Source organism: Gracilinanus agilis, chromosome 4 (assembly GCF_016433145.1).
Source record: "Gracilinanus agilis isolate LMUSP501 chromosome 4, AgileGrace, whole genome shotgun sequence".
In the NCBI taxonomy this organism is placed as follows: Eukaryota; Metazoa; Chordata; class Mammalia; order Didelphimorphia; family Didelphidae; genus Gracilinanus; species Gracilinanus agilis.
The window spans coordinates 186,472,094-186,493,290 of NC_058133.1; the positions used below are offsets into that span (position 1 = coordinate 186,472,094).

The 21,197-nt window shown below is 36.7% G+C and overlaps 1 protein-coding gene across 1 annotated transcript in view; it reads right to left on the bottom strand.

The window, feature by feature from the left end:
* Positions 1-11,213: 11,213 nt before the first annotated feature.
* UTP18 (UTP18 small subunit processome component) overlaps positions 11,214-21,197 on the bottom strand; it is a 45,367-nt gene continuing 35,383 nt past the window's right edge. Inside the window, exons 12-14 of the mRNA XM_044675079.1 lie at positions 17,550-17,692; positions 13,870-13,916; positions 11,214-11,299 (exon numbers count right to left, since the gene is read on the bottom strand). Coding sequence (XP_044531014.1) covers positions 13,892-13,916; positions 17,550-17,692 — 168 coding nt within the window. The 3' untranslated portion in view covers positions 11,214-11,299; positions 13,870-13,891. The remainder of the gene's footprint in view (positions 11,300-13,869; positions 13,917-17,549; positions 17,693-21,197) is intronic.

Here is a 21,197-nt window from a genome sequence, read left to right on the forward strand (position 1 = left end):
TGACATCACTTTATGGTCTCCTGAGCACTAAACAGCCACAAGAAGCTACACACACGCTCTAAGACAGTGATGGTGAACCTATGGCACAATTGCCAAAGATGTCACACCAAGTACTCTCTGTGGACACATGGCTGCCCCTTCCCTCTCTACCCTCACAATCCCAAGTTCATTACTAGAAAGGCAGAGGGACTAGGGCTATTCCTCTACTGTTCTCCACTGTGCAGATGACATTTTTTCCCCATCCCCCACCCCTCTGCCCAGCAGCCAACGGGAATGTACAGAGGATAAGGTGGGCAGCTCATAGGTGGCAGAGCTGGAGGAGAGTGTTCGTGCCACTCCCCTCCCCCTCTCTATACTCACTAAGGACAGTCCTCATTTCACCCACCCCTCCACCCATCAACCCAATGAGAGTGCTTTCTCCCTCCCTGTGTGGTGGGGTAAGGGGGGGGGAGGTAGGTGCACCAGGCACTCAGTGGGAGGGAGGGACACAGCACTCAGTCTCTAAAAGATTCACCATCATTGCTCTAAAGCTTGGCTGGAAAACCATAGTGGGCAACTCAAGCAAAGGAGCTTCATTTAGCTAAATCAGCCCAGGGTATCCTATGTGCATATTCCTTATTGAATATCTTTCTCCTGCTATGGTTCAGTAAATCTTCTTATGTTAACTGCCATATGAACTTCAAAGTCTCATTTCATTCCACTATCAAATATAAACTACCACGGGACTGAGTCAAGCCCAGACAAGAACAGGGGAAATGATGTTCGAGAAACTAAGAAATTTGTTCACAATAAGCTGGCTAGAAAACCTGTGTGTATCTTTTTTAAGTCTACTGCTCTAACCACCTCAGCGGTTACAAAGTTTTCAATGCAAAAGTGCATGGCAGGAGGTAACTTCTAGGCCCTAATGAAAGGCTAAACATCCAATGGTAAGTATAAGGAGATTATTGGCCTACCCTTGCAAAAAGCTAGCTCTATGGCCTTCTAAAGGCCTCAGTGTCTCCATATATATATTGGAGAGTCTAGTTATAATGTTCTAAAATCCTCAAACCTAGATAAAAAATTTTTGTATCATGGAACTGTTTGGCAAAACCTATGGATCTACTGCCAGAGGAATTTTATTAAATGCACAAAATAAAATTGTTATTTGTTATTTCAGTTGTGTTTTGCTCTTCATTGACCCCATTTGGGATTTTCTTGGTAAAAATATTGGAGTAGTTTGATATTTCCTTCTATTGCTCGTTTTAACAGATGAGGAAACTGAGGCAAGCAGGGTTAAGTAATTTGCCTGGGGTCACATAGCATTAAGTGCCTAAAGCCAAATCTGAATTTAAAAAGGTTGAGTATTCCTGTTCTCCAGGCCTAGTACTCTATTCACTAAGTCACCCAGCTGCCTTAAAATAAAATACATAAGATTAAAAAGGAGGAGAGAGGGGATCAGGCATTTAAGTGCCTACTATGTGTAATAATGTACTAATATTCTCTCATTTAATCTTCAAAAAAAAAAAAAACTCTGGGAGGCACACGCTATTGTTATCCCGTTTTATAACTTATGAAACTGTAGCAGAAAAAAAGAGGGTAAGGGTGCATACCCTGCTAGATAGAGAGCAATGTCCTCATCCTAAACTAGAGACTCAAGATTACCACTAAATCATCTAAAGGATCACCTTTTTTTCTAAGGCTAATTCCTGTTCACCATGAATTATAAAAAATAGTATCATTGACAAGCTGGAATGGGTAAAGAGGAAGGCCACTAAGATGATTACAAAACTGGAGACTGCCATATAAGAATCTGTTGAAGAAGCACATGTGGTGATGTATATAGTGGAGAACATAAAATAAAGATGATGGTGGTTTTCCTAATTTCTAAGTTTTCTTTATTGTATAATTATCACCCATCTCTCTCCTTCCCACTTCCTTCCTCTTTTCTTCTTCTCTCCTCTCTCATACACATGCACATGCACAAAGTGTGGGCTCTATCCTGAGCTCTCTTCTCTTGTGATCTTATGCTATCTTCCTTGGTCTACCATATCTAAGCAGAAGATTTCCAAATCAATAAATTCAGTCTAATAAATATCTCACCACATCACCAAATACACCTCCATCAGGATACCCCATTGACATCAGTATAGCCAAAATAGAATTCGCTGTCTTTACCTACCTTTGGTTAGCTTCTCTCCCAGGTTCTCTCTTTCTGTGGTATACCCCAACAACTCTTGTAATTACCTAGGTCCACAACCTCAAAATCATCCTAGACTTTCCTCTTTTACTCATCATCTAAGTCCTATTGATTCTACTCCCAACAACTGCTCTCTTCTCTTCACACACACACACACACAATCACTATCCTAGTTCAGGTCCTTATCACACACACACAAATAAGACTTCTTATAGGTTTTGCTGTACTCTGGACCTAGAAATGACATTTCCAAAGTAACCCTCTACTGCTGGGATCCCTCCCTCTGTTTAAAGTGAAGAGTTCCTCCCAGAACTTTCATTTAAAGGAGGGATACAGAGCAGTTCTCTCTTCATTTCCCACTAAGCTACAATACCCAGACTGGGTATTTTCATTGGCTGCCCTCCATATCTGGCACTCTCCCTATTAATTTCTGCCTCCTAGCTTTCTTCAAGTCTAAGCTAAAAATCCTGCCTTTGCAAAAGACCTTCTATAATCTATTATAATCTATAATATTGCTAGTGCCTCCACTCTGAGCTTATCTTCAAATTTTGCTGTGTATATCTCTTCTGTATAAAGTTATTTGTATATTATCTTTCCCATTAAGATTGTTAGCTTCTTGAAGGCAAGGATGTTTTTTTTTTTTTTACATTCTTTGTACGCCTACCTTTAGCACAATCTATGCCACATAGTAAGTACTTAATTTCTAGTTGATTTGATATCTATTTGTAGCAACTGTCTTTTGTAGTTTAAAAAAATGAAGTAGGTATTTATCAATTTGTTGTTTAGTCATGTCTGACTTTGTGACCTCATATGGGTTTTCTTGGCAAAGATACCTCAATAGTTTAAAGTGGCTTATCAAAGGTCACACAGCCAGAGAGTACCTAAAGCCATACTTGAATTCGGAACTTCCTGACTCCAACTGGTAAACAAACTAGAATATCAATGTAATAGAATAAGAATAGAATAAGAATAAGAATAGAATAGAATAGAATAGAATAGAATAGAATAGAATAGAATAGAATAGAATAGAATAGAATAGAATAGAATAGAATAGGAAACATACAACATGGGAAATTTTAGGGAAACTTTAAAAGATTTATATGAATTGATAAAGTAAGCAAAACCAAGAAAACAATATCCAGAATGAACCCAATAATGTAAAGGAAAACTATGTTAAAACGTCTTGGGATTTAGATAAATGAAATCACCAATCTTGACTTTGGCAGACTGATGGTAAAGCATCCTTTATTAGAGAGCTGGTGGACCAGAGTTGCAAAATACGGCATAGGCAGTCAGATACTGTCAATGTGTCAGTTTGCTTTTGTTTAAAGATCATAAGTTCCTTGACTCCTTGTATCACCAGTGCTTAGTGCAGTGCCTAGCACATAGTAGGTACTTAATAAATATTGATTAACTACTATTTATTTAAGGGACAGTTTGGAGGGGGGTAAATACTGAGAAATAACCTAGATATAGATATAAAAGATAAGAATCAATAAAACTGAAGAACAGGGCAACAAAATGGCTCAGAGAGCCAGGCCTAGAGATGGCAGATCCTGAGTTCAAATGTGACCAGACATTTCCTAGCTATGTGACCTTGGACACATCACTTGATCCCAGTGGTTTAGCCCTTACTGCTTTCTTGCCTTGGAACCAATACTTAGCATTAATTCTAAGACACAAAGCAAGAAATTTTTTAAAATAAATAAAACTAGAGAACAACCAAAGAATACTATTTGTTGAACATACTTATTGTCAAGTTATCAATGAGGATACTGAGCAAAGCGAAATGCTATTTCCCAAACTCCTTCTTTATCTGGAATTTGTTTTGCCAGATTTTCAGAGAAATCACAATGAGGTTCCCATCTTCCCCAACATGAGGAATATCTAATAAAAGTTTCTAGGAGACACGGTCTTGGCCTATAGTTTTATTGATGTGGAGAAGGTATGATATCTCAGGAAAGGAAATTCTTCTTCTCTGTAATTTATAATCTTAGAAAGTTTCCTAAAGCACTAAGCACTGAAATGATTTGTCTAGGGTCCCATGGCTAATATGAATCAGAGGCAGTCCCTTGAACCCAAGCTTTCCTGGATTCCAGGCCAGCTTTCTATCCATTACTAAGCTGTCTTTATAGATTATAAGCTGGAAAATGCCTTTGAGGTCATCTAGCCCAACACACTCATTTTAATAAATAAGGAACTGAAGCCCAACAACATGAAGTGATTTATTGACTCAAAGCCTCACAGCTAGAAGGTGGCAGAGGCAGAATTTGTATCTGGCTCTGCAATCTCCAAAAGTAGTATTCCTTTGTCTTCAGATCCTGGGTTGTTTCTACTTTCAATTGGTGAGGGGTTAGGTTTTGATGTGTTGTTCTCAAATTATCAAAAATCAAAGATTAATTATTTAGTCACTTTTTTTTTCCAAAAAGGAGGGAAAATATGTAAAGTAGCTAACTACTTTTGGAAAAGATGAGGGGAGGATAAAGAAGAGAGAAGTGGGAAAGAGAGAGAAGGAGGAGGTAGAATCAAGAAAAGAGGAGGAAGGGAGAGAAAAAAGGAGGGGAAAGAGAGGAGGAAGAGGGAGAGAAAAGAGAGAAGGAAAGGGAGAGGGAGAGAAGAGAGGGAGAAAGAGAAGAAAGAAGGGAGGGAGGGTAGAGAGGGAGTGTGTAGGGAAAGAGGAGGGGGAAGGAAAGAGATGGAATGGAGGGGAGGGAGGGACGGAGGAAGGGAGGTGGGAGAGGGAGAGAGAGAGAGAGAGAGAGAGAGAGAGAGAGAGAGAGAGAGAGAGAGAGAGCGCGAGCGTGAGAGCGCACTAGCTATATCTTTCTAATTCACAAAGCAACCTACTCCTTTATGATTTAAAAAGCCAACACGTACCATCATGTGACTGGAGTTTTTAAAAGCTCACAGTTAATTATGGAATTCAAATAAGGCCTCAGGGGTTTTCCTCTTTAATAATCATTTCAGGGCCTGCATAAAATTCTGTGAGTAAAATAAGACTTCATTCACAGTCTTGACACTGACACTCACGGAGGCTGGCATTACAGCAAAAAACAAAAGCTGAGAGGAGGAAAGAAGCAAGCTACTTTGTTCTGCATCTTCTTTGTCACTACTGTTGCTGCTGATGCTACTAAAAATAATAACAACAATCCACATTTTCATAGTACTTTAAAGTTTCTAAAGGGCTTTCCTCACAATACTAAGGTAGAAGGCTTGATATCATTGCCTTTATTTTAATACTAGGGAAACAGTTTCAGAAAAATGCAGAGATCACAAAGCTGATAAGCTCAACTTAATGATTCACTGTGGATTTCAATTCGTAATTCCTAATTACTAGTAAGAGAAATAGTAATTAAAACAATGATTATGAAATGTGCGTCGGCCATGGGTGGGGGGAGTGCAGGGGGCGAAGGGGAAAGGAGGAGCATGAATCATGTAACCATGTTAAAAATGATAATAAATGTTTGAAAAAAAAACAATGATTAACATTCACAGAGTGCTTTAAGGTCTACAAAGATATATACATATGTATGTATGTATGTACATATTATATATAAACCATGTTATAATAAACCTTATTAATAGTAAAAAATAACAAAATCACATGACTATTATCAGTAGATTCAGAAAAGATTCTCAACAAAATATAACTCATGTGTCCCATGGTGGTTCACCAGATAGAGTACCAGGCCAGGAGTTGGGAGGTCCTGGGTTCAAATCTGACATAAAATACTTCCTAGTTGGGTGACTGGGCAAGTCACATAGCCCCCATTATCTAGCCCTTACTGCTCTTCTCTTTTACTGTGGAACTGATAAAGTATTAATTTTAAGATCTGCAAATCACATACACCCCTTTACCTTATTTGTCTTTTATGAATTACTGCAGCTGATAGTCCATCACTCTTGTGGTCAAACTTCTGGCAATAAACTACCCTAGAGAGCTAAGTTGGTCCTCACACAAAATATACATACAACTCTGTGTGCGTGCCTGTGTATGCATATGTATGGGGGGGAGGGGAGGAAAGGGTCACACTAGGGACAATCTTCCTATTATAGTTTTGTTATTTCACCTAATAGGAAGAACAAATTTCACCTAGTAGGAAGAAAAAACCCAGATAAGACAAAGATCTTTTCATTCACAATATGGTCCTTGATAAATAATCTCAAGTCAGACAAGGATAATTATTCTGATTCTCAGTGGCTCATAGACTATTTGATGCAAAGACTGAATACAGTCCATCAAAAACTTAAATTTCTGATGTGTCTCATGATGCAGCATACATGTAATTGCCATCTCACACTGTACGAAAGTCCCTCCTTAAGTAAGAGAAGTGCAGGCTGTTTCAGTGGCAAGTTGAGTTCACAGATCCATAGATTTTAAATAGGAAAATATGGACTCAAACCTCTTCATTTTATAGATAAGGAGAAGCTCAAGGAAAGTAAATAGCCTGTCCAGGGTCATGTAGCTGGGCATGTTTTAACCTCAGGTCTTTCTGACTCCACATTCAGTACTCTATGCGCTATAGTGCCCAGTTTCTGACAAGGTCTTGAATCTGATCCCTTTGTAGGTTTGAAGGCTCCAGAAACGATCAGATCTGAAAAAAGAAAGATCTGCAGGTATCATAGATCAAGATCTTTTTAGCAGTCAAAGCACTCGAGAGTTTTAGTTCAGAAATGCCTACAAATGGCACCACTCTCCCATTAATCATCTTGCCATCAGTCAAAAAGTAGAGCAATACAGAAAACATGGATGAATCAAATCCATCACCACTACTGATGGCACCAAGTTCATGAATCAAGAATCTCATCTTCCCATTTGAAGGAGAAATAGGACCGTATTCAAAGAGGCACCATGGTATAATGAATGTTGAACTAACCTGAAATCAAAATTTGGGTTCAAATGCCTCCTTGGACACTCACTAACTATATAAATCATGGGCAAGACAGCAAACCTGTGCCTCAGTTTCTTCATCTGTAAAATGAGGGGGTTGGATTTGATGGCCTCTAAATTCTCTTCCAATTATGTTTTATTGAATATAATTTTCGTTGTGGACTACGGACTACTATTACTAAAACTAAAAAAGAATAAAATTCCTTATGAGGTAACTAGGTGGACAGAGTGAAATCATGAAGACCCAAGTTCAAATCCAGTCTCATTTATTAAATTTTGTGAATAAGCAAGTCAACTAACCTCTGGTTGCCTCGGTTTCCTCACTTGTAAAATTGGGATAATAATAATACAAGTACCTACCTCCCAGGATTGGAGGGATGATATTTATATAGCATCTAACAGAGTCTGGCACACAACAGGTGATAAATACCCTGCCCCCAATTTTGAAAGATTTGATTGCATAAGGAAGGCATCCTGGTCACTACCTTCACAGATCACAAACCATCCAATGCCTTTTCATCCTGTGTTATTTCTACCCTAAAGTGTAGTAGGTAAAGTTTAATTAATTCCCCTTTCTACATTTTCTGTAAAAAGAAGTTCTTGCAATGCCCTTGGTTCCCAGGGATTAAAAACTGTTGGTAAACAATCTGTTTCTAAGCCAACATTCTAGTGGCAGCAACACAGGACAAAGGCAAACATACTGGTTGATGACCATCTCGGGAATGATGATTTAACTTGGACCAAGCACAAGCTGGTAGGAGAAAGCCCAGCAACATCCAAGCAGACATACAATCGATTGCGCAGTCCAATACCGCCCTCTAGCAACCTAAGTGGGAAATAACATGATAGGTCTACTTTTAGAGAGTAGGTAAATCTGTCAGAATGTGGTTTCTCTCAATCTGTGCTTGGCCATTGAAGATGGTACAGAAAGGGAGAGGTGGAAGAAGGGGAAGGGACAGAGACAGACATGACAATGAACAAAAAGTTCATTATTATTCAATAATAAAATGTTTTTCCTAATGTTAAATATCCTTCTCTTAAAGCATGGTGTTTTGTGTCCATAGTAAACACTTAAAAATACTCATTCATTCCCTCTCAAGAGGAAGAAAAAAAAACTGAGCACTCTAAATGAACCTACAATGTTGTATGAATCATGTGGTTAAGAGTGAGGGACAACAGTCAACCTCCTGGTGCCCGTAGATCATATCTAAAGGACTGTGTTGTTTGGGAGACCACATTTTAGAAAGAATGTTTAATAAATTGAAGAGAATACAAAATCAGTGACCAGGATAGTAAAGAGCCTTGAGTCAAGGTTAAAAAAACAGGGGATTAGATTTAAGGGAGATATGATTAATAGCTGTTGTCCCACATTTTAAGGGCCATCATGTGAAAGAGGAATAAGGCTTGGTTTTAGCTAGAAGAACCAGAGCATCTAAGCTTGATGAAAGAAAAAAAAAATTGGAGTTATCCTAGAATGGATTGGGCTTCTTCTCAGAAAATAGCTGGTACCATCTCACAATCCACCTCCAAGGCCATTAAAGAAAAGGGTGGGTGACTACTTTTTTAGAAACACTGTAGAGTGGATTCTTCTTCAGAGATGAGTTGAACTGAATAGTCACTGAGGTTTCTTTCAACTCAAGATTCTGTAATTAAAGATGACAGGAAACCTTCCACTATTCTGAGGAAATTCTTATAAGTTATCTATGGAAAAGATACAAAAAACCCACACACACAGGAGAAAGGGTTCATTGAGTTTAAAAACCAATCTGGACCAACCTCTTCATCCCACGCATGTGGGAAATGAGGAAAACAGAGGTATAGTGACTATCTAAGATCACACAGCCAGGAAAAATTAGAGCTAAAATTTAAATCTTCTAACTTCAAGCCTATTATTTATTTCAAGAAAAGGTATGAAGAGACTAATATCTGCAAAAGTGAGGACCACAGAATGACCAATTAAAGAATCAAAGGAGCATATAAAATGACTAAGGGAAATATTACATTATCTCAGTATAACTACCATTTAACAACAATAGCTAGCATTTGTATAATGCTTTAAGGCTCGCAAAGTGCTTACATGTTATCTCAATTGAGACTCTCAATAACCCTGTGAAGTAAGTACTATTATCATATCCATTTTACAGGTGAGGAAACCAAGACTGGAAGGTTAAGAAAGTGGTCCAGGATCATCTATTAAGTGTCTGGGTCAAAATCTGAACTCAGGTATTCTTGACTTCTAGTCAAGCATTCTATCCACCATACCTTTTAGCTGCCCCTAACAAGCTACCAGCAACATTAAGTGCTTATTTTGTGGATACAAAGATGAAAAACACTTTCATTCTTGTTCTTGCCTTCAAAGACCTTACAATCTAACAAGAGAGTGAAGATACATAAACAAGTTGGATACAAAATAATGCAAGAAGGGCAAAGGAGAAAACCATACAGTGTAAGAGAAGGCAATGCAAGACAAATATGATACCTTTTCTTTTGATGAGGGGGAAAATCATAGGTTTCATGGAAGTAACAGCTGGTTCATCAGAAGAAAGGATTTCAACAAAGGGAGGGGGGAAGTATACATTCAAGGCATAACTTGTACAAACATTTAGAGAGAGAAAAAGGAATGTATATTCAAGGCACAGAGAGATAACATGTGCAAATGTTTAGAGGGAAAAAGGACAGGGCTAGATAAGAAAATATCTGGTAATAGATTTTGGCTGGAAAGCTGACTGTATGAAAGAAAATAATGCTAATAAAGTTGGAAATGAAAGTTGGAGGCAGGCTGTGAAGAACAATCTTCCAGGCTGAGTTAATGTTTTATCCAATAACCAGTGGAGAGGGGAAGAGATGGAAAATTTTTGAGCAGGAAAGTAACATGGTCAGGCTTGTGCCTAAAGATTATGAGATGGACTGTTTGTATGAGATGGACTGGAGAGACTGGAAGCAATAAAACCAGTTAGGAGGCTCTACTTTAATCTACCGATCGGTATTAATCTACCGATTAATAAAATCGGTATGGAGAAGGTGGAAGATGGGAAGCTTGGGAAAAATCAAACATAACTATTATACCATTCCTAGGTGCCATCAATACACAGGGAAGCTGGAAGTGAGGGATTATTTCATGGGAAAGAAGAGATGATGAGTTTAGTTGGGGATGGGACATCTAGATAGAGAAACCTAACTAAGAAGGTGAAGGTTTAAGACTGGAGCTAAGGAAAGAAACTGGGTATAGGACCTTAATCATATGTAGAGGTGATTATTGAATCTAGAGCAGTTGATGGGACTACTAGGGCAGAGTCTGTAAGAAAAGGAAGAAGACCAAAGCTTAAACCTTGAGGGATGGCCATCCCAATTCTAATGTGATGGAGGAGCTGACTATAAGGAGAATCAGCAGAGAACAGCATCACAACAGCACTAAAGGATCCAGAAAAGTTAAGTGGCTAAAAAGGCTACTGGATTTGGCAATTAAAGAGCCACTTAGTAAATGCAGTTTGAATATCATATTGGGGTGAGAGATACCACAAAAAAAGGAGTGAGAGAGGCTATCAATGTAAGTATCTGAGTCCAAGGAGAGATTTTTATTTTTAATGTTGAGAGCCCTGAATATGATTTTAAGTAGAAAGAAAAGGGGTAGCAAAGAGGGAGAAATTGAAGATGAATCAAGAATTTAATACATGTCACAAGGTTCCTAAGGAAATGGGAAGGAAGAAGATAGAAGGGCTCAAGTAGAAAGGTTGGTTTTCATAGGGAAGAGGGCTACCACATCCTTTAAGACTGAAATAAAGGATAATAGGATGGGAAGGACTTAGAGGTGTGGCATATGGGAGATGAGGGAGCTCATGATGGATAGCTTCAATCTCTTTGGTAAAATAAGTGAGGCCATCTAAGAAACAGGGGGTTGGAATAGGGGTCTTGAGGAGAGACGATCATTCAAAAAGGAAGGAAAACACTAAGGAGGGTTAACTGTACAGTGAGATTTTGGCTTACAGTATACCAGAATAAAAGCAGATGTTTCCATTCTCTCACTTTGGGAGATTTAAAATGCATATATTAAAATTAGTAAGGGGGGGGAAACTGCTCATCTGCAGTCTAAGTCATTTGTGATTATTAAGACAACAATTCTGTTAACTTAAACAAGCACAGCTGGTTTATTAATTTATCTGCCATTTATTAACACACATTTAGAAAACAGTAAAAAAATATCAGCAAGAGCTTCTTTTGTAGTTTAACTGGATCTGAGAAAAGAAATGAAAAATTATATCTAATTAATTTATGTTGGTGATCAACAAAATATACACATAGTCAGGATTAACATCAATTCAAATTCTTCTCCAGAAAATTTTTTCTAATGAAAAGCACTGGTTAAGCACTTTTCCCAGCAGAGCCATTTCTGTTCCTTCTCCCCAGTAGTTCCCCAGTGTTTCAAGTTATGACCTATGGGAGCAGCCACCCCCAATGCCCAGGATGCAAGACCTCCTTGAATTCTTTTTTTCTTCAGCTCAAGCAGCAAGCAACTACCTCTAGAACCTTTCCCTGATCCTTCTAGATGAAAGTGTTGCTTCTTTCCCCATACTTTCCTAGAATGTTCTGAATCTCTTCTCTACCTGTCCCATACTACCTTGGTGTATTGTCACCAATAGACTATATGGTCCTTAAGGGAAGTGACTATTAATATCCAGATTAAATGTCTAACAAATGTTACTGAATCGAACTAAATAATGAGCTCTCTTCCATCTTGTGACTTTAAATGTTGACTGTGGGGATCAAAACATTCGCCGCCCCTGAATCTGCTTTTACTTCTAAAAAGGGATTAGTGGCGTATAGGCACCCAAAGTTGTTCAACATAAAAAAGCTGAGAACCTCCCCACGTTCTCAAAATTTTACTCTATTTACATTTATTTGTGTTATTTCTTCTGAATTCTATGCTCTATACAACAGTGCCAATTCCTATTAACTATGTAATTGTTTCATTGCTCATAATGACATTTTTATTTCATCTAATCAAAAAACAAGTTTCCACAGCAACATACTAAACAGTCTAATCTATAGCTCAGGCCACCCTCTCAGTAATACATGCCAACATTTATAGAATCAGGTTAGAAAGAACCTTAAAGATTATCCACTGCAACTTGCTATATAGATTGCTAATATCAGAAGACTTTCTACAGAATCAAGTTTAAATTCATAAGTTTTAAACTAGAAAAGATCTTAAGATTTCATCTCTCTTTTTTAAATAAACCCTTACTTTCTGTCTTAGAATCAATATTGTGTATTGGGTCCAAGGCTGAAGAGTAGTAAGGGGTAGGCAATGGGGGTTAGACTTGTCCAGGGTCACACAGCTAGGAAGTGTCTGAGGGCAGATTTGAACCTAGGACCTCCCATCTCTAGGCCTGGCTCTCAACCTACTAAGCCAGCCGCTGCCCCTCTCATCTCTTTCTTGTAGCCAAGGAAAAAAGAGCCAGAGAATGGAAGAATTTCTCTAATACCATATGGGTAATAAGTATCAAAGCCAAAATTTGAGCCCAAGTCCCAGAATTTAAATCTAGGACTCTCTAAGACAACATGATGAATCTTAGAAGCACAGATATAGAGCTGGAGGGACCTTAAAGGTCATGTAGTCATTTTTCAGATGAGGGTGCTAAAAACCCAGGAACATAAGATGACTTGCACAGGCCTTGCAGCTTATGTCACAGAATTAGAGGAGTTGATAGAAACCAGATAGTCTATCCCTCTCATTTCACAGATGAGGAATCTGAAGCTTACAGAAATAATGTAATTTACTAATGGTCTCATACTCAGGTTTTCCTTTATAGCACACTGGTTCTCCAACCCAAGTAATAGTCCAGCCTATGTGTGAATACCTCCAGGGACAAGGGGCTTGAAATATACCCAATATATCATTAGACAGATTTAGCTACCAAAAAGGTTTTCCTTCTACTGAATTTCTACCTATAAATCCTTATTCTGTACTCTAGAGTTACACAAAGAAAGTACATCTGAAGATAACAACTAGTCTGTTTTCTTTCTACTAAATACTAAATACCTCTGGATTCCTTCAACTATTTCCTCATATAACATGGGCTCCATTCATCACAATTCTAGTTACCCAGCTAGATGGCAGAGTAGAGAGAGTGTTGGTTGGGCCTGGAGTCAAGAAGACCAGAGTTCAAATTTTGCTTCAGACCCTTATTAGCTTAGTGATCCTGGGAAAATTATTTAACAATTAATTAAACAAAGAACTCAATTAAGTCTCCTGTGTAAAATTACTGTTATTGCTGCTGTTATTATTATTATTATATTGAAATCCTCTTACAATATCATGCCAAAATATGAATGTAATATTCTAAGTAGTATGATCCAAAGAGCATAAACATAATGATTCTTTCTTATGGTGATAGTTTACATAGACTTTATGATGACTTTCTCTCATAAGCCTATAAAACAAGGAGTACAAACACTATTATCCCATTTTACAGACAAGAAATCAGATTCAGAGAGAATAAAGCTAGAAAATGCCTGATTGGATTAAAACCCAGGTTTGATCTCAAATTCACTGCTTTTTCTATTCCATCAGTCTTAATAATCTAAATGTGACTTCCAATGGATTATTGCAAAGTTACCTTGAGCAAAGTACCTCTCTCCTTCCTTCTCTACTTCTTATACCTTCAAAATAAATAGTTTCTCTTCAAATATAGATGAAATTCACTCCACACGCTTACATTCATACATCAAAGAATTAAATCTCTTTGGCTATCCATAGCAATCATCATAACCTTAGACCCAGGTTAACAACAAGGTTCCTTACCTGCAACAATCCTCCTCCCTTCTCAGAAGTCTGAATAATGGTGCAACCTGAAAAATTTGAGAGAACAATTTAGCCATTTCATAACTATTACAGTTCATGTCATTCAGAACTCAGAAACTTTCCATGGCACTTGGAGAGGGTTCATTCTTCCACAGCAAAACTTTAAAGCTAAAATGTGATCACATATTGGGGATTGTAAAAATCTGATTGAAGGAGAGTGTGGGGGTTTGTAGCTGTCCATTATTTATAACCACTTGGAACCTGGTTCAGATTCCCACAAGTGAAATCAAACAGGTTTTCTCCACAAGATGAAAATGGACACAGAAGGTTTACTTTGGTCAACAGTAATACTATAGGAATTCAAAACACCTGCTGAACACATCTTTAGTAAAGCAGTGTTTTGTAGAATATATTTTTAAATCAGTGGCAATTTCAGTTTCCATAGAAAAAACTATGAAAAAGCAAAATGCTTAAACATAAACTAGAATCAACGTCATCTTACAAATTCAGAGAACAATAGGTAAAGGCCAGAGAAAATCTCAGAAGACAATAAATACAAACATTACTTCACTGATGTGATGGCATTGTTTTCTAACCACAATATTTAATCTGTCCCTCCCACTGCTACCACCATCCCTACTACTTAGCAAATTTCTTAAAATTTCCCCCCAACAAATGCATCAATTCATAGCTAATACAGCCAAGCAAAACCTCTCATCTCTAGGCCTGGCTCTCAATCCACTGAGTCACCTACCTGCCCTGTACTTTCTAGAGTTCTTAAGTACTTAAGGAAGAAGCACCATCCAAAGTGTAGGGATAGGCAATGGAATACCATAAGTAAGAGTATATAGGCCAACTATCTAGAATGTAGAGTAAATGAAGGAGACAAAGAAGCCTAGAAAGGCAGTCAACCTGTGAAGAAATGCAGTCAAGCTGTGAAGAGATTTAAATGCTGTTATAAGGAATTTATTTAATTTTCTCTCTGTCTCCTTAGGTGCAGAATTTCTAGGTTAAAGGAAGTTAAGTGATGTTGCTCTATCTCTTTAAAAGCAGAAGTCTTTTCAGTCTCATACTGTCTCTTTAAGAGACAGTAGCAGACAGATTTTTGATCTCCATCTCTTTAAGAGAAAACAAGAAAACAGAGATTGTCAGTTAAGCTTGGCTTAACATTTTCTCTCTCTTCAGTTGAAGCAGAGGGTTTTGGGGGTTTCTGTATAAGTGTGCTCTCTGTCACAAATATCTGGCAGTTTGGCTATTGAGAGTTGGAATTTATATACAAAGTTAAGAAAGAAGCCTATCTCTGAGGGGTTTTTCTTCTCAGCACATTGAGGGAGAAAGGCCTGACCCCAAGGGCTCTTTTCAGAACTGGAGGATTATCTGTGTTTCCACCACTGACAGTTTGAATTTCTGACACTTGGTTAAGGAGGTCGAAGAAGAATTTGTTAATTTGCATAGTTTAGTCAGAGATTATTTTAGATTAGTGAGAGAAGTTTAAGAAAGTCTGCTCTGTCAGACAAGAAGAAATTGCAAAGAAAGGAGATGGGGGGGGTTATTTAGATATTTTTAGTATAGAATTAGGATTTTAGACATAATATAAGAATTTTAAGATATACTTTCCTATTTTCCTACCTCCTACTCCTATCCAAACTTATCTTCTGTAATAAATAGTGTAGCTAGTTTACCAGAAAGGTCCCCACAACTTTTTATCAATTTCCTATCAATATCTAATAACCCCTGACAACTTTATCAATCTCCTGTACAATATTATTGACCCATAACAGCTTGGCTATAAATGGTTATTAGCCATACAGCTATTTATTAGCTATAACAATGCCAAACAGAAGTATTTTGTCCTTTACATCCAAGAATAAGGAAAAAAGGCTGTAAGTTCATCACGGATTTCTGGTAGGAGCTATTTAGTTCTCTCTAAAGAATCTCTCTTTTGACCTTTAGGCAATTAAACTTGGTTTATTATTGTATATGGGAAGCATAAAAAAAGCTGAGCATACAAGTTTTCATTTCCCTTGAAATGAGTCATCATTAAGGCAATCTCAATATGTTTAATAAAACCAGATCTTTACAGAGAAAAACATGTTTGTGTCAATTTAATAAAATATTTATTAAATATTCATTGTGTACAGAACCCTATGCTAATCTCCAGATAAGTTACAAAGTTTAGAAGATATAGTCCTTGCCCTAATGGAGCAAAACCCAGGGAATATGGCCTCAAACCCAAAGAGCTATATAGAAAAAATATAAATGATAACTAAAAAACAAAGTCAAATAAAGTGCTACATGAAACTCTAAAAAGAAAGGTCACACCCAACAGACTGGCCAATATGGCTGCAAAGGAAAGTGCTATATGTTGGATGTGGCAAAACTGGGTCACTATAATATACTGCTGGTGGAGGTGTGAATTAATCTGGAGGTGTGAATTCTGGAGGACAATTTGGAACTATGCTCAAAGGGCTTTAAAGAATGCCTACCCTTTAACCCAGTCATACCATTGTTGGAGTACGTACCTCGAAGAGGTAATAAGGGAAAAGACTTGTACAAAAATATTTATAGCCACGCTCTTTGTGGTGGCAAAAAATTGGAAAATGAGGGGATGCCCTTCAATTGGGGAATGGCTGAACAAACTATAGTATATGACAGCAATGGAATATTACTGTTCTAAAAGGAATAATGAACTGGAGGAATCCCATGTAAATTGGAAAGACTTCCAGAAACTGATGCAGAGTGAAAGGAGTAGAACCAGAGAACATTGTACACAGAGACTGATACACTGGCACAATCAAACATAATGGACTTCTATATTAGCAGCAATTCAATGACCCAGGACAATCCAGAGGAACTTATGAGAAAGAATGCTATCCACATCCAGAGAAAGAACTGTGGGAACAGAAACGCAGAAGAAAAAACATATGATTGATCATGTAGTTCAATATGAATATGATTAGGGTTTTGATGTTAAAAGATCGCTCTACTGCAAATAGAAATAATATAGAAATAGGTTTTGAACAATGATACATGTATAACCCAGGGAAACTGCTTATCAGCTTCAAGAGAGGGGAGGAAAGGGTAGGGGAGGAATCATGAATCATGTGACCATGGAAAAATATTCTAAATTTAAAAAATAAAAAGAAAGGTCATTACCAACTGGGGTTAAGGGAACAAGGCAGTGTGGTACATTGGGAAGACCCAAGACTTAGGTTCAAGTCCTTCTTTTAGTGCCTATCACCAACTAACTTACTCAGGAACCTAGAAAGTCACTTTATGCCTTCAGTTTGTTTTTAAAATGGCTGGTTAGGTGAAATGTCAGTACTACTGAATCAGAAGTACACATTTTGGGTGAAAGGTAATAAGCTAATAAATTGTAAAGGCCTTCACATGAGAGGTTTGATGTCTATCACCCATGTTCCCTGCCATCATGGGCTACTTGAGAAGCATTTCACAAGCACACAAGCCACAGCTCTCATTTCCTTCTGTATTCTCATTTTCTTTTATAAATGAAGGACACAGTAAACCTATCTGCTGATAAATAGCACAGTAGTGAACATAGATGGTATAATCTGGACACAATACAATCTATCAAAGACCAACTGTACATATTCTACCCACCTATTTTCAAATGTAGTTTGCAGAGAGTCAATCTTTAAGCCCTTTAAAGTAACACCTACCTATACAATAAGGCTTTGCCCTTGTTGTTTCCCAATGCAAAATATCCACTTCTAGGAGAGAAGTCCAATGTCTGAGCAAGGAAAATCTGCTTAATTCTATTCATAGGAAAGTTTAAGAATACTGTACAGGAAGGGAGATGAACCTGTAGGAGATAAAAGTTATTTTAATAGCAATAATTGAAAAATCTCAGTTTTAATGTGCAATTCAGTCTTCCTATGTCATAAAAAAAAAAAATTCATTGTATTTAAATCTTACATTACAGATAGTACTCTAGTAGCCATGTTCCTACATTAAAAATTGATTTGGGTATTACTTGACTTATAATTTAACACAGAAAAACCAACTTTAAGTTTTGAGAAAAATTTTAATATGCTTAAACTCTTAACCCACAATACCAGAATAAAGAACAGAAAAGAAAGTCAACAGAATTGACTATTAATGCCTAAAGTCATGAAACTCAATTCAAATCCAACAAGAATTTATTAAGGGAATAATCATGTGCCAGAATCTCTAATATGATGACAATGATGATGAGGGATAACCTAACAGGTCAGTTTGCTACAAGAATGCTAACTGCAAACAGAGACCCAATATTATAGAGATAATTTTTGTGCATGACAGAAATGCCAACATAATTCACATGGAATCTGTCTTTCAAGATAATTCTTTTCTTACATTCAAGGAACTTGATTTTTAAATAAAGGAAGCACCATAGATGAGGACAGATCACTAGAACAAGATCTAGCCAATGACTAAACAAATATTTCTATGTTGTTTTCTCCTATAATCAGAAGAGGGTCATAGCATGATGGGGCAAAGTTGAGTAACTAATGTTGTTATCCCCAACAGCCAAATCTTATTTTTTGGTCATGGCTTCTTTGGTATCATCATTCTCTTTTCCCTTCCTTCCATAATACAGATCAGAGACACATACTTGAACAACAGCTTAGTTCAGAGATAAGTGGGTATGAACAAGCACACACACAATTATTCAGTTACTTTCCTTGACAGTTTGTCAGCTTTCACTTAATACAATCTCTGCATTTATAGATAAGACTGTGTACCATCACATCAAGGTTATTTTCAGTCTAGTGCTAGTTAAAATGCATTTAGAGCAATACATTGTTTGGTTCTCTTAAGCTCTCTACTCTGATATTTACTAGACCTAATTAAGATGTAGCTACTATCAGAAAATGTAGAAAATTTATAAGGAATGCTCATATTAGATTATCAGACATGTTCTCATAATTTTAACCCTATGCATGTTTTTTCCTACAGGACATGTTGCTAATGATAAACATATTCACACTCATAGGATATGGATCCATAAAGAAGCTGGTACTGCCACAAATTAGACTTTGCTAGAGTTCTTAAAACTCACTTCTCTCTCAAGATTCACTATGAAACTAACTTGAATACCAAAAGCATTTTATAAAAACAATCAACTACCTAAGTACCTAATGCTAATGAGTGCTAGAAGACAGATAATGCAAAAATGATTTGTATTTTGTTTTGGGATTATTATATGATTTAGAGGAGGTTAATTCTTACTTCCTAATTGTTTTGCTTCTGATAACAGCAAAACTAGTTGGACTTCTCTGAGCAAATACCAACCAAGAATAGTGAAGTACACACAATGGTTAAAAGGAAAATAACCAGGATTAACTATACCATGGGGTCAAATGGTAAAACTATCTATTAATTTTCTTTGCTTCCATAAAATTTTCCATCTAACAATCAAAGTAATTTGTGCACATTAACTTTCTTTTTTTTTAAATATGCTTTAACATTCTTTTTTTTAATTTTGATTTCCAAATTCTCGCCCTCCCTCCTTCCTTCCAGGCTCTTCCTCACCTCCTGAGAAAGCAAGTAATATACATAATTAACTTTTACCCCATAACTCTGACATTATTTTCTGTAAGTCTTTTAAACCAGAATATAGACAGAATATCTGAATGAAGATATTGAAGAATTGAAATTTTTGATCTCTCCCTTCACTTCTCATTTTAAGTAGAAAGATCAACTTCCAATTTGAATTAATATAATTTTCCAACTAAACTCATTTTAAGTAAGAATTAGAGTAAGGATTAGGGGCTTCCCCCAAGATAAAAACTCAAGTACAAATCCAGAGAAAGTTTTAGCCGAATTTAATCAGGGGACAGAGTTTATACCTTGTTAGGTCAATAAATACATTACAAATAAACACTGCTCAACCTCTGAAGCCCAGTACTCTATTGAGATCCAGGTACTCATTTTCTAGAGTAAGAAACTAAGATGCTAGAATGCTTGACCACATTATACTTGCAACCACTTTCCTGTGTATGGGTATTATTTTTGTCTTTTATTTGGGGGTAAGGGAATGTTGAAGAATGGTTGGGAGGTTTCTGCTTTTTTAAAAAAATGTTAACAAATGTTATCCTGTCCCTTCTGAGACCAAAAGCATAAGCATCAAATTGGCTCATTTAGTAAGCCATTATAATTATTTTTAAAGCTTTTTTTCCCCATTGTGAATCTTTTAGTGAAAGCATTTTTAAGGACTCTTGACCATTATAGTAATAACTACTTGTGATTTCCTTCAATGCAACCTCTCACTGTGTTAATACAACTTCTTCAAAGCCAATTATTTTATATGGATAGAAATCTATGGTCCTCCCTTGCCCCTACTCCATTATGTACCTCAAATTAAAAGCTATAATTGTAAATTTAGTTAAAGGGAGTCTGATAAAACTTTGATAATTATGATCCACGAAGTTCCTTTTCACTTCAACATTGCTATTATCCCAACAATTAGGTGTTCTCAAGTCAGAAGTCCACAAGTGAAAGCCCACTGTATATATGTATGTATGTGCCCATAACTTAATGGATGAACTAGTCCTATAGTTGTTTTCTCTATGCAATATACTAAATTCCAAATAATTATACTTCTTGGTCTCCTATTGGTATAATGTCTTGGATTTATAATTATTATTTTGTAGTAAGATAATCAAGGAGTTTGCATCATTTTAAAGTGGTTTTTAAATAATGAGGCCCACTAACTGACAACACTCACTGAAATACATCAGGACACTGTCGTTCTTGGTTTCTTTTCAGATATTATAGATTGACTATCTTTTAAAATAATGTAGTTTTTTCTAAATGGCTATTTTAAAAATAGGTGTCAAATAATAGTTTTGCCACAATCAGAATCAAGTACGTTTTCATGACCACTAAGGAAAATCAAGCAGAAAACTAAGATACTATCTATCTTGTAGAATATTATGTAGACATTAGATCCTAAAATTTCCTGAAAATTTTTGCTACTATTAAAATAATGGAAGGTCAGCTAAATGCTAGAGCATAGTACTTATTTGTGAAATGGGTTTTTTTTTTAAAGTAGTATTGAATTTTATCCTCCCCCATATATTTCATTGTATCATTGTTAGGAAAAATGACATGCTGATATCAAAATTTATTATTTTTTCCATAATGAATTTAAATTTCTACAGCTAGCAATATAAGAATTTCCCTTCACCCTACTGAGGCTACAGATTTCAAAGATACAGATAAGGAACTCAGAAAGGAAACTACAGAGGAAAAGTGAGCTTTATCCCTCATAAACTGGGGAAGGGGAGGGAGCCTCAAAGGATTTCAAAATAATGACAAGATAA